Source organism: Maniola hyperantus, chromosome 17, assembly GCF_902806685.2.
Source record: "Maniola hyperantus chromosome 17, iAphHyp1.2, whole genome shotgun sequence".
NCBI lineage: Eukaryota > Metazoa > Arthropoda > Insecta > Lepidoptera > Nymphalidae > Maniola > Maniola hyperantus.
In genome coordinates this window covers 12,703,470-12,717,505 of record NC_048552.1, presented here as the reverse complement: position 1 = coordinate 12,717,505, position 14,036 = coordinate 12,703,470, and the positions used below count along the sequence as shown (strand labels likewise).

At 36.4% G+C, this 14,036-nt stretch overlaps 1 protein-coding gene across 1 annotated transcript; it reads right to left on the bottom strand.

Annotated features, from left to right (window-relative positions):
- Nucleotides 1-36: 36 nt before the first annotated feature.
- Nucleotides 37-13,430, bottom strand: LOC117990279 (uncharacterized protein MCAP_0864-like). Its single transcript, XM_069504391.1, has 10 exons — nt 13,320-13,430; nt 11,126-11,289; nt 8,496-8,698; nt 4,961-5,115; nt 2,801-2,907; nt 2,515-2,692; nt 2,054-2,149; nt 892-1,097; nt 128-227; nt 37-57 (listed from the first exon to the last, which is right to left on the bottom strand). Exons 1-10 carry the CDS (start codon nt 13,428-13,430, stop codon nt 37-39), a joined length of 1,341 nt encoding a protein of 446 aa, XP_069360492.1.
- Nucleotides 13,431-14,036: the final 606 nt, after the last annotated feature.

The following is a 14,036-nucleotide window of genomic DNA, read 5'->3' as shown; positions in this document are numbered from 1 at the left end:
CTTCTTTTTCCTTTAAAACATTTGAGGTTTGCATTTCTAGTTCTCGTTGTATTTCTTCTATGATTTCGCTTTGTTTTTGTATTTGTACTGCCAGTTCGGTACATGCATGTGTTTTGGATTGAATGACCCCGTTCGCCTGAATTATATCTGCGGTCTTAAGTGCCAATTCGTTGTTTACCTCCTCTATAATAACTGCTTGATGTTTTAATTTTTCTTCAGCAGTCTCCCTGTTGTTTAGAAAAATTAAATAAGTAATATAAATTGTATAGAGCGACTCGTCCAACTTTAACTTATCTAAGACGTCGATCGTACATCAAAATTTTGTCTTACCACAAAAACCTAAGGTGTTAATCTTAACTGCTCATACAAGTCACGCATCTAATAGTTTTGTGGTGAGACCGTAAATGTCTAAAGTTGTAAGTTCGGAGTTCAGCGTACCATTCATTGTAATCTATCAAATATGGATTTCTCCATGCCAAACGCCAAGACGGTCAAGCAAACAACCAAATGAAATAGGGTACAATTGAAATTTGATTGGCCAAATACTGAACGCGGAATACAGAACTATGAATCCAAAATTGTAGACAGATAAATTTAGAATCGACGCATGTTATTAGATGCGTATACTATAGCTAGGCTAGTTACAACGCTGAATTATGTTGCTTATATCATGTACAAAAAAATTGTGTTATTTAGATTTTTGGACAAGTTTGTCAACGCATTTTAAACTGAGTCGTCGAGTTATCTGTCTGTTTCGCTCGCACTTAACTACGACCTGTAAGTGCGAAGCGAAACAGATAGATACTCGACGACTCAGTTTAAAATGCGTCGACTATAGTGGCTTATATATCTGTTTGCAGCTGTTGTACAGTTGAAGAAATAAGTAAGTACCTGTATTTTGTAAAAGCTGTGTCGGCGTCAGAGAGATCTTTGCTAAGTGTTCTAATTTTTGCATCCAATATATCAATTTCCTCATTCTTCTTTTGAGTTAATTCTATAGTACTAGTCAGTTCCGATGTTACTTTAACAAGTTTAGAGTCATATTCAGAAAGTTGTTGTTTCAACAATTCCAATTCATGCTCATATAAATTAATAGTCTGAAATAAAATTTAATGAGATTTGAGACACTAATTTCAATTCAAATTTATGTACGCCTCTACGCCTACTTTATATACCTATTCTTTTTTGAAAATTTAAGTTTACCACCAATTCCGAAAGCATATTCCATTGAAAATTATTCGGTACAACATGAAAAATATAGTATTTTATAATTATTATACGACTTTTCAAAGAACAACATTAATATTATTTTAGTATTTATGCAATCGATTCCGGAACTGGTATTAACATCTAATTTATTTATTATTTCAATGATTTTTTTTATTTTTTTTACTATTTAAATTATTTGTATTTAAATTATTTAAATAAACTATTAATAAACTTAAATCTAAAAAAAACAACATTAAATTAAAACTAAAATAAATTAAATTAAATTAATTGATTGAAATTCATATTCACGAATACCTAAGCTGCTGAAACGAATGCTGACGAAATTTGATACGCAGATAGTTTCTAATATACTTCTTAAATTATTTTCGTAGAGAAAAATTTGATCCCATTCTGATTGGAATTGGGTATTTTCCTACTTTTGAATTTGATAAATATTATTACTTTATTCTAAACTAGGATAAAAATGAAAAAAATATTAAAATCCAACAAAGAACAATCAAACAAACAAAACGGGATTTTTAATTTGGGAGTGGGAGGGTCTTCTATCCCTTTCTCGCAAAACGAAAATTTGTTTGAAACCGCACGAAGCTACTATGGCATTAGTAAGGTGTGACGTCAAAATGCTATATCGCTATCTCTGTCTAATCAGAAATATTTAAATGCTTATAACTTTTTTGTTATTTGATCAATTTAATTAGTTTTTTCAGTTTACGTCATTATTTATATCCTAGTTTATAATTATACTTAAAGTAATAAAAAAATTGGAGTCAAATACCCAATTACCTAAATTAATTCATAAATTTTGCGCAAGATTTATATTTACCTCTTGTTGATACTTCATTTCTTTGATTAACCTTTCCTTTTCCGCTTGAAGCTTTTCTATATCATGGTTAAGTTTTTCACATATCGATGTGCTCTCCTGCAACAGTCAAAATCCTATTTACTGCCGTACTCAGAGTCACTAATCGTTACTTAAGACAGATTTATGTGAGAGATATAGCTCGGTCTCGTTTTAAATAAACCTAAGTAACGATTAAGCGACTCTGAGTACGGCAGTCAGTGAACCAAATCATAAAAACGAATTATTAATTTCTTTTTTGTTTGGTCAAAAATTCCACATAATTATGGCCACCACAAAGATCACCACCTCTTATTTACTTACATGATATTTTGTTTCATTCATCTTTTTAGGGTTCCGTACCTCAAAAGGAAAAACGGAACCCTTGTAGGATCACTTTGTTGTATGTAATGTATGTATGTTAATGTAATGACTAACATAATTACCTCTATTTTAGTTTTGTAATTTTTTTCATTGGTTTCAATGACTTTCTGGTGCTCCTCCTCCATAAGCGCCATTTTCTCTTGAAGCTCGTTGTTTTGATCGCCTTGCATTTTTGCGAATTGCTCCTGATTGGCCAAGGCTTTCTTTAAAGCTTCTATTTCCTCTCCGGCACTCTTAAGGCTATGTAAAATCACAATAATTAATGTACAACGTAAGATTATAATATATCTCCCTACGAATTATAATATCATACTACTGAAAGTAGGTAAAAAGTTAAAATATACTCACTCATTGTCCTTTTTCGACAGAATATTATTCGCCTCAGTCATTTGGGAGTTAATATTGTTGATTATATTTCTCTTTTCACGTTGAAGGGTTGAAATCTCCGAATTTCTCTGAAATTTTTGGTATTAAGTACTAAGGGTGAGATCTATAGAGCGCACTCTGACTTAGCTTAGACTTAAGACAGAGTCAAAACGAGACACAGCTATATCTCTCACATAAATCTGTCTTGTTTTAACTCATTCTTAAGTCTGAGCAAAGTCAAAGTGCGCTCTATAGATCTCAGCCTTAGATCTTCGCGTAACACGCGCGGCGATTATGCGTTTGATTAAGCTTTAAAGTTGGTAAAGTTTTAGGGTTTAATATTGTAGCTTATCCGCGGAATGTGGGATTACGATTAGGATAGACTAGAGCCTCAATAGCTCAACGGTTAAGGAGCGGACTGAAATCCGAAAGGTGGCTGGTTCAAATCCCACCTGTTGCACTATTGTCGTACTTACTCCTAGCACAAGCTTTACGCTTAGTTGGAGGGGAAACGGGAATATTATTCATGATAAGCATGGCTAATATTCTTTAAAAAATAAATTTAAAAAAAAGGTTATTGCTTATTTAATTGCAATAAATGGTTTATTTTCTGAACGAAGAGCCAACTGTACTGCTCCAGAGCGTCCCATTAAGGCGTTCGACTTGAACATTTCCTCTAGGATTGTCAGATGTAGTTCGGCTTGAACAGTGGCGTGCACAGGAGTTCAAGCCAGGGTATGCATTTAGGTATGAACTTATTTTACGGCAGGTTATAATGAAAAAGTAAGCATTGATTTCTTACAATGAGGGTAAGCAGTGCGTTTATGCCTCTATGAGCTACACGCCACTGGGCTTGAAGCCATTCCTCGCAAAAGCAAAAAAAAATTTGACTTCACTTGACATGAAGGAAGATATACACGCTGAAATTTTAGTGGTTGTCTTCCTGCGGCAGAACGATTGGCCCTCAGTAGTACTATTGAAATTTTGAGTTAAACTTTAAAAAGTAAAAATGTTTTTGTTTTGAAATAATAATAAAAAAAATCATCAACTCGAAAGTGTGAGAAACAATAGTAACTAACTAGACGTAACGTGAATAGTGGTTAGGTACATATCCACTCGAACCACGCTGCCAATAATGTGAAAAAGTTTAGAGCAAAATAAGCTCTCGCGCGTAGTGATATGGCATAAACTAGCCTGCGCGCACGCGGTATTAACTATTGGTTCGAGGTCTCATTCGAGTTTTGTTTTTCTCAATAGCATAATTGCCATTTTTGACTATAATAATAATTTCTTATATTTACAAATCAATTATTGCAATACTATACTACCGCTCAATATATTTATAATAACATAATTTTTGTAAGACAAAATATTCTTAGTTTTTTTTTTCTTTTTTTTAATACAATAAAACTTAAAGCTAGCCTTATCTAATTACTATATAAATCATGACCGCGTGGAATGGTGCCAAGAATATTCTTAGTTACAAGAAAATTGGTGATCTACACAATAGGCTAACTAGAAACAGAGACAAGCTTGCAGCTCCTACCTTCCGCCTCAGGAAAGTCCAAAAGTCATTTGTGGGTATTGGTATTGCCTTTTATAATAAAATCCCGCAAACTATTTTGGACTTACCTTTGCACAAGTTTAAAAGATCTATTAAAAATATGCTCCTGAAAAAAGCATAATATTACACAATTGAAGATTATCTAAATGATAAAAGAGCGTGGATTTGACCTGCAGCTCGTTCTAGCAACGCACAAGACTGCAAAGACTATTTTATACATGGCATAATCTTGTACCTATATCAAATATTTGAAAAGAGCAACCGCCAAGTTTCTTGCTGGTTCTTCTCGGTAGGAAAGGCATTCCGAACCAGTGGTAGATGCATCCGACTATTCGAAAGTACTTGTAAAAGTTTATTCAAATAAAATAGTTTTTTTTTTACTATGACAAAATCATTTCGCTTAGGAAAAACAACCATTACAATTTTAGCGTGTATAGATACCTAACCCCAGACAAAAACAGAGAGAGCCTATACTAACTTATTCCGCGGATAAGTTAGTCGTTGGCCAGAGACCAAGTGAGCCTATGTGCTCGGGCCTAGGATAAGATCATCATGACGTCTGCCCATTGGGTACCTACCTTGTCGAGCTCGGCGCTTGTGACGTCATATTTCCTCTGCAGCTCGTCCGCATGGCTCTGCAAGGCGCACATCTCCCGCAGCGTGGCTTCTACTCGATTCTTATTTTCGTTATACATTTCGAGCATTTGGAGCTCGTGGATCCTCATTTGCTTTGCTGTAAATTGGAGTTTTTTTTAAAATTTGGGTTTGTTGTGGGCTCTTCTCAGACCTGGCCGCGTTTGGAACCCTCGTAGCTTTAGTTTTAAGTACCTATTAATTATCACCACTATATCATCTTACAAATTAAAGTTTTGACCATCAGTAAGCGTAACATTTTACCTATTCTGAATAAATAATTTGAGTTTGAGTTTTTGAGTTTAATTAATAGATATTCTTCTTCTTCACTCTGGGCTGGTTTCCGCACTTAAACGTTTCCGTCTGTTGTGCATTAACTAATAGATATCAGTTAGCACTGTAAAGGGTTCTGTACCATCGTGCACGAAATAATGCTATTTAATTAAAGGAAAAATTTTAAAAAAATATTGTTCTAGCTTACAGCCGCACTCAGAGTCGCTAACTGTTACTTAAGATTTAGTTAAAACGAGACAGATTTATGTGAGAGATATGGCTCTGTCTCGTTTTAACTAAACTAAAGTAACGATTAAGCGACTCTGAGTACGGCAGTTATACTTCTACTTATCATTAATTGCTAAATCTAATTTAAAAGCTCCGTGGCAGAGGGCACGCCTGTCAACGCGCCAGTGTGGTGGATAGCGCCCAACGACACCCACTGCGCACGCTATATGGGATGGTAATATGTGTGTGTGTGTGTGTCAAAATGTGTTCATGAAATTTTTCGTGCACACATTTTGACTACAACGCCATCTGTATATGATTTGAAGAATTAATTTTAATCTATCAAATCACATATAGATGGCGCTGTTGTCATTAACCTGCAGTGTTGCACATAAAAATGATAAAATATCTTGTATGATGGTACGAAACCCTTCGTATGCGAGTCCGACTCGTACTTGACTGGTTTTTTATAGCGGCGATAGAAATACGTACACATTCTGTGAAAATTTTAACTCTCTAGTCTCTACCTGTTACGGTTCATGAGATACAGTACAGCCCGCTGATAGACAGACGGACGAACAGCGGAGCTTAGTAATAGGGTCCTGACGGCTAGCAACCTTCGGGTACGCCGTACCCTAAAAGCAAGTTGTTAGTAGCTTCAGTAAACTCTCACTAGCTGGCGCCAGGTTTTCAACAAGAAGGTTCTGTTCTATTTCTGTTCTATTTTTTTTTAGTCAATCAAAGTATATATATATATATATATATTACTATTCTGTTCTATATATTACTTACATCTATATTACATCTAGTAGGTATATAGGCGCAAGTCAGATCGTGATCAACCCATTACCGGCCCACTACTGAGGACGGGTCTCCTCTCAGAGTGAGAAGGATTTAGGCCCTAGTCTGCCATAGTCTAGCCCAATGCGGATTAGCAGACTTCACACACCCTTGAGAACATGAAGAACTCTCAGGTATGCAGGTTTCCTCACAATGTTTTCCTTCACCGTACTATTATCCCTTCCCATATTATAAATGCGAAAGTGTGTTTGTTTGTTGGATTTGTTCGTTAGTCCTTCAATCACGTCGCAACGGAGCAGCGGATCTACTTGATTTTTTGCATGAATGAATGAGTTAAATACCTGGAGAGTGTCATAGGCTACTTTTTATCCCGGGAAATCAAAGAGTTCCCACAGGATTTTTACAACCCAAATCCACGCGAACAAAGTCGCGGGCATCAGATAGTAATTTTATAAAGCAAACACTGCTCTGCTAACTACGAGTAGTACCAAGTACCAACTAGCCGCTTTAGACGCCGTTGATCGTCGAGCTAGGAGACTTATAGGCGAAGATTCACCACTTTTGGGGAAGCTTCAGTCTTGATCACTGCCGAAAAGTTGCCGGCCTATCGGTGTTTTTAACCGACTTCAAAAAAAGGAGGAGGTTCTCAATTCGTCGGAATCTTTTTTTTTTATTTTTTTTATTTTTTTTTTATGTATGTTCCCCGATTACTCAAAAACGCCTGGACCGATTTTGAAAATTCTTTTTTTGTTTGAAAGGGTATACTTCAAAGTTGGTCCCATTTCAATTTGGTGAAGATCTGATGAACATCTTCGAAGATAGATACTGGAACTCCTCAACGGATAAGAGTAAATTGCTCGCGATCAGTGTAATAGCTTAGTAAACAGTAGATTTTTAACCAGTCATAGCATAATTCCATGGGGCCACTAAAAATTGTGAAATAAAAATTTTTTACAAAAAAATAAAAACCGACTTCGTTACATAAACACTAAAAATTGAAAAATAATTTAATTTATTACCGAATATATTATGTATACAAGAGTTAATACCTATAGTTCCATAATAATATTTTTTGGGGTCGGTGCCAATGAGGCGCCATTGTGGAGTCCCACAAAAATATGAAGTCTAGACGATTCGCGCGGCTAAAGCTAATTGGCACCGGCACCTAAAAGTATTATTATGGAACTATATTAACTCTTGTATACATAATATATTCGGTAATAAATTAAATTATTTTTCAATTTTTAGTGTTTATGTAACGAAGTCGGTTTTTATTTTTTTTGTAAAAAAATTTACAGGATATATTTCGGAGTGTGCTCAGGAGCTGTTCGATCTTGTCCCGCCCTCACCTTTCTACCACCGTACCGCAAGACACCGGGCTGGTTTCCATCCCTATGTCGTCAACACTCTATACGATAGAGCCTCAATAGCTCAACGGGTAAAGGAGTGGACTGAAAACCGAAAGGTCGACGGTTCAAACCCCGCCCGTTGCACTATTGTCGTACCTACTCCTAGCACAAGCTTGACGCTTAGTTGGAGAGGAAAGGGGAATATTAGTCATTTAACATGGCTAATATTCTTTTAAAAAAAAAAATATCTACGAGTACGAAACGCTTTGCGTCATCATTCCTTATACGTATGGCTAGGGCCTGAAATACTCTTCCGAGATCAGTGTTTCCTGCCAATTGCGTATTTGACTCCAATTTTTTAATTACTTTATTATAAACTAGGATAAAAATAATGACGTAAACTGAAAAAACTAATTAAATCGATCAAATGACAAAAAAGTTATAAGCATTTAAATATTTCTGATTAGACAGAGATAGCGATATAGCATTTTGACGTCACACCTTACCTACTAATGCCATAGTAGCTTCGTGCGGTTTCATACAAATTTTCGTTTTGCGAGGAAGGGATAGAAGACCCTCCCACTCCAAAATTAAAATGCCTGTAACTTTGTAAATCTTTGTTGGATTTTAATATTTTTTTCTGCGTACCTACGTCATTATTTTTATCCAAGTTTATAATGAAGTAATAAAAAGTAGGAAAATACCCAATTATAATCCGGGTATCTTTAAAACAAGAGTGAATACGAGGCCACATCATTACTTCCCATCAGGTGTGATCGTCGAAATTTGCGCCTATAATGAATAAAAAAAACACGCCCACATAGGTTACCTTGGCTCTTTAGCTTGTCGTACCGTTGCTTGGCCTCGGCGGTTTTGGTGACGTAGGTCTGCATCAGGTTTTGAACCTGCAGGTCCGCCTGCCTGTACACCTCGCCTATCATGGCCACGTCCTTCTTGGTTTGCGCGAACCGCAGCTGCGCTTGCTCCTCGCCCCGTTCCAGCACCTCACTGATCTTGCGGGTGCCCTCGCACCTGATATGAAAAGTTGTTTACGAATATCCAGATCCATCTTGCAAAAACTACTCTATTTTTATGTTTAAAAATTGAAATAATTTGTCTTTTGCGGATTGTGACGTCATTATTCACCTTCCGTACAGCGTGACGTTCATGTCAAAAATAAATAATAGTTATTTGTTATGCAAGGGTGCAAAGATGTTATTTTGTCCCGAGAGTTTGTATGGAATTCCGAGCCAGCGAAGGATTCTAAGGTTCAGGTTTCAAAGATAGAATCCTGAGCGCAGCGATGAATTCAAGGACTCGAGCGAAAATAAATTTGCACCCGTGCGAAACACACAACTTTTCATCTCACTACAGCGAGGAAAACGCTAGATGATTGATACAAGAGGCGCCAGTACCGCGAAGGTTTCAATAAGAAGTTTCTATATTATTAAGCCACAAGTCAGGCAGTGAAAGAGGTTCTCACAGGAGGTTGTAATTAAAGAAATATGATATAAATGATGAATAAAGTGTTTTTCAAGTGCGTTCAGAATTCAAATTTAAAATTCTTACAACAAAAAAAATCATTTGCATAATTCAATGAACTTTATTATATTGTTTACTCAATAAAGCTGAAACAGATTGTTGAATTTAATTACCTAAATAAAAATAGAAATGAATTATTTTAATTTAATAAAAATAAAAGTTCCTACGGGTCACTTAACAAGTTAGTAAATAATAATAAATAGTAAAGACAGTAAGGACGAACCGCGTTTCTGAACGTTTCAGAAAGAAAAAAGTAAGTAGGTATGCAACCATAGCACAGAATATATAATAGTACTACGTAACCATAGACGCATAGACGACAGTTCGTCACGTTCGAATTTCAACTCGTACTTTGCGCCCTAGGGAGCAAAATTACCACTTTCCACTCAGATTTCAAAGGGCAAAAGGATTATTTCCGAGCGAGTGAGATGAAAAAATCTTTTTTTAAATTAATCTCTTTAATAATGAATTCTAGCCACATAAACTACCGCTATACAAAAATCGCATCATTTTATAACTACAATCCAAGACTCTATTAAATTAAAGCGGCAATAGAAATACACACTCAGTAAAAATTTAAACTCTCTACCTATGCTCTACCTATTATGATTCATGAGAGCCCGCTCACAGACAGACAGATGGACGGACGGACGGACCGGACGTGGAGGCTTAGTAATAGGGTTCCGTTGGCACCCTTCGGGTACGGAACCCTAAAAAAGATCTCAGCCGGATTCTGTGACTTGCGCAAACCGCAATGTTGCAACTTCAGATTGGACTACTTTTTAGGGTTACCTACCCAAAGAGTAAAACGGGACCCTATTACTAAGACTCCGCTGTCCGTCCGTCTGTCTGTCCATCTGTCACCAGGCTGTATTTCATGAACCGTGATAATTAGACAGTTGAAATTTTCACCTGTTGCCGCTATAACAAACAAATACTAATAAAACCGGCCAAGTGCGAGTCACGATAATAACATTATACAATGCTTATGGAGCTAAATGTGCAAAATTCTGCACGGAATTATGCTTGATATGAAATATCAATATATGAAAAAAAACCGGCTAAGTGCGAGTCAGGCTCGCGCAACGAGAATTCCGTATTACACAGTCGTATTTTTCGACATTTTGCACGTTGATTCAAAAACTATGATGCATAAAAATTAGGCACAGGTGAAGACCTTTCATATGATACTTGATGTAGTTATCTTACTTCGAAAATTGAAAATCCTAATTATTAGTTTATGACCACAATTTAATTTTTTTTGTGTGATGTAACCACAAATTGACGGTTTTCAGATTTTTCCCCTAATGACAGTTACAAGACCTAGGTACCTACCTGCCAATGCCAGATTTGGCATTCTAGGTCATTCTAGGATTTGGATTCTAGGTCAACAGGAAATAGGTACCCTGTGGGTTTCTCGACAGACCGACAGACAGACATACAGTCAGACAGACAGACAACAAAGTGATCCTATAAGGGTGCCGTTTTTAATTTTGAGGTATGGAACCCTAAAAACAGAAGGGGAGCCCATACAACAAACGTGATTTTTTTGCTCGTTTTTTTATAGATAACCAACTTATACTCGCGACTTCGTCCGCGTAGACTGCTCAAATTTTAAACCCCTATTTTACCCCATTTGAATTGAATTTTCAGAAATCCTTTCTTAGCGAATGCCTACGTCATAATAGCTATCTGTATGCCTTCAGCCCGATCCGTCCAGTAATTTGAGCTGTGCGTTGATAGATCAGTCAGTCACCTTTACCTTTTATATATGTATATTTAGATTGTACGGAATCCTTCGTGCGCGAGTCCGACTCGTACTTGGCCGGTTTTTTTTTTTGCAATAAAAAGAACCTATACTAACGCACATGAAGTCGCGGGAATCTTGTCAGGTTCATAACACTAGAGATCACTTACTTGTGGAGGGTCTCGGCCCTGTGGCGAAGTTCCTGTTCGTATTGGGAAGACAGGGCTTCGTGCTGCGCTTGGAGCTCCAGCATGTTCTGCTGGAGTCGCTCATGGTCGCCCTTTAACTCCGCAAACTGTCGCTCAAGTTCGCCCAAAACGGTGTCTCGGTTCACCTACGAGATACATTCTTGTTTTTATAACTATATATTTATTTTGGCAAAAAACAGTCATTACAAAACAATTCTTTTTTCTTTTTTTTATTATTTACTATTTAGCAATTATTTACAAACAAAAAAAAAAAAAATTATAAACTACAAAAAAATATATAACTAGCTTATGCTCGCAACTTCGTCCGCGTGGACTACAAAATTTCAAAACCCTATTTCACCCCCTTAGGAGTTGAATTTTCAAAAATCCTTTCTTAGCGGATGCCTACGTCATAATAGCTATCTGCATGCCAAATTTCAGCCCGATCCGTCCAGTAGTTTGAGCTGTGCGTTGATAGATCAGTCAGTCAGTCAGTCAGTCAGTCAGTCAGTCAGTCAGTCACCTTTTCCTTTTATATATTTAGATAACTAAACATTTTATAAAACTATAGTTTGTAAAGTCAACGTGAAGGTTTGTAGGTATACATAGAATGGGGTGCCAGCCAGGTAGGTAACGTCCCAGTGTGCCTGGGTGCTGCTGGTCCCTTTTGGATGCATCGGCTTCCGAGGGGAAGAGCAGGATTCGGGCCGGTGCACCCCGGTAACATGGCTAATAATCCCTCTTCGGGGATATTCGTCAGTCAAAACATTCACAGTTACAAAAAAAACAGTGATATCCATGATAGGCAAACTAGAAACAAAAATAAGCTAGCTACTCCTGCGCTCCGCCTCTGGAAGGTGGGAAAGTCATTTGTGGGAATGAGTGTAATATTTTATAATAAAATGCCACAAGCAATTTTAGACTTGCCTTTACACAAGTTTAAAAAATGTGTTTAAAGTATGCTCCTAAAAAAAGCATATTATACAGTCGCAGACTATGTAAACGATAAAAAAGCTTGGATTTGACTCGCTCCAGCAATGCACGGGGCTGCAATAGCTTGTATAGTACGGTATAATAACATTGTAAATTGAAAAATTAAAAAGAGCAACCGCCGAGTTTCTTGCTGGTTCTTCTCGGTAGGAACGGCATTCCGAACCAGTGGTAAATTAAAGCTACCTGACTATTCATAAACACTTGTAAAAAGTTTACATAAATAAAAAAAAAATTATTTTTTATTTATTTATTATTATTTAGTCAGCCAGTCAGTCATCTCTTCCTTTATATAATATTTAGAAGACTATGGATATAGGAACATAGCGAACTGTAGTAGGTATAGGTAGTAGGCGGCAGAAAATATTGTACATCGACCTTTAGAAAGAGATAGCGGTTTTGTAGAGCGTTGTCTCTGTTGTTGAGATCGACAAAACTTCACATATGTATGAGTGACAGAGACAACGCTCTACAAAGCCGAAATCTCATTCTAAAGGCTGATGTACAATATTTCTTGCCGGCTACTGTAGGTACGAAACGTTTTGCGTATATCGTTCCTCACGCATGGTTAAGGTTTGGAATACTCTTCCACAATCTGGTTCTCCTACCAAATACTATAGGTACGGATATTTTTAAAACAAGCATCTTCTAGGTAAATGTGTTCCGTCTTAGGCCACATAATCACTTTCCTTTAGGTGTGATTGTGGTCAAGCGTTTGCCTATGATGAAAAAAAAATAGTCTATGGTTCATTCTATATAATATATAAAAGGAAAAGCTGACTGGGGCGACTGCCTGACTGATGAATTTCTATCAACGCGCAGCCCAAACCACTGCACTGGACGGATCGGACTGATTTTTTTTTTAAAATCCTTAGCGGATTCCTACGTCATATAATGAATTTCAGCCCAACCCGTCAGCCAGTCAGTCAAGTCAGCTTTTTTATATATTTGATAGAACATTGAATTATTTTGTTTATAATATGAGGAGCGAGCCGCGGGAATTTTCATAATATTTTAATGGAAATAAAAATTCGAAATCTGTTGGTTGACCCATTTGGTTACCGGATTTTTGCATACAAAACTGCATCGTCACTTATCATCGAATGAGATCGCAATCCAGTGCTAGTTTAACATTAATTATTAAAAATGGTTTAAGTTGTGAAATAATATCGGAATATTTATTTACCTGAATTTGTACAATACGTTTATTATCTTCTGAGATTTTTGCTTTTATTCTAGAAACATCTTCTACAAGGTTTCTTCTAATAATTGTATTTTTAATCCTATTTATATCCATTTTAAAGTAAAAATAGGTAAAAAACAGCTCAAAATAAGGACTTAATTTAAAATCTGTAACTTGAAAGCCGCCGCTTGCTACGAAGGAAGAGCAGAAAGAATATGGCGCCGACGGAGAAAAGTTTGATTTTTCGGCGGCAAGGTTTTTTTTCTAAATGCAGGCCGCATAGATTTATTTATTTTCTGTTTAGCTAAGTTGTTTGAAACGTTTACAATGTTACCCGTGACTACTGTGTCACGGGTAACATTGTAAACGTTTAAAACAATGTGATTTGTTATGGCTCACCTTTGGCTCACAAAAATTATATAAAAATCAACCAACTTAAAAGCATTTGTTTACGCATTTAACGAAAGAAATAAAAACATTTTATTATTGTAGGTTCAATAGGATTTGAAACGAATGAGGTGAGGTTTTTTTACTGTCTGGAACTGGATGTATAATGGGATGGTGTGTTTTACTTTTTCTTAAAATAAGATTACAGTGTGACAAGGCTATCTTGGCGCGTGGCGAAAATCGGAACTAACATTACCGTCAAGTGTCCCCTTTGTTTTTCTGTCGTTTTTGTGTTTGATTGAATTTGAATATTCCAAGCTTGTAGACTGTAGA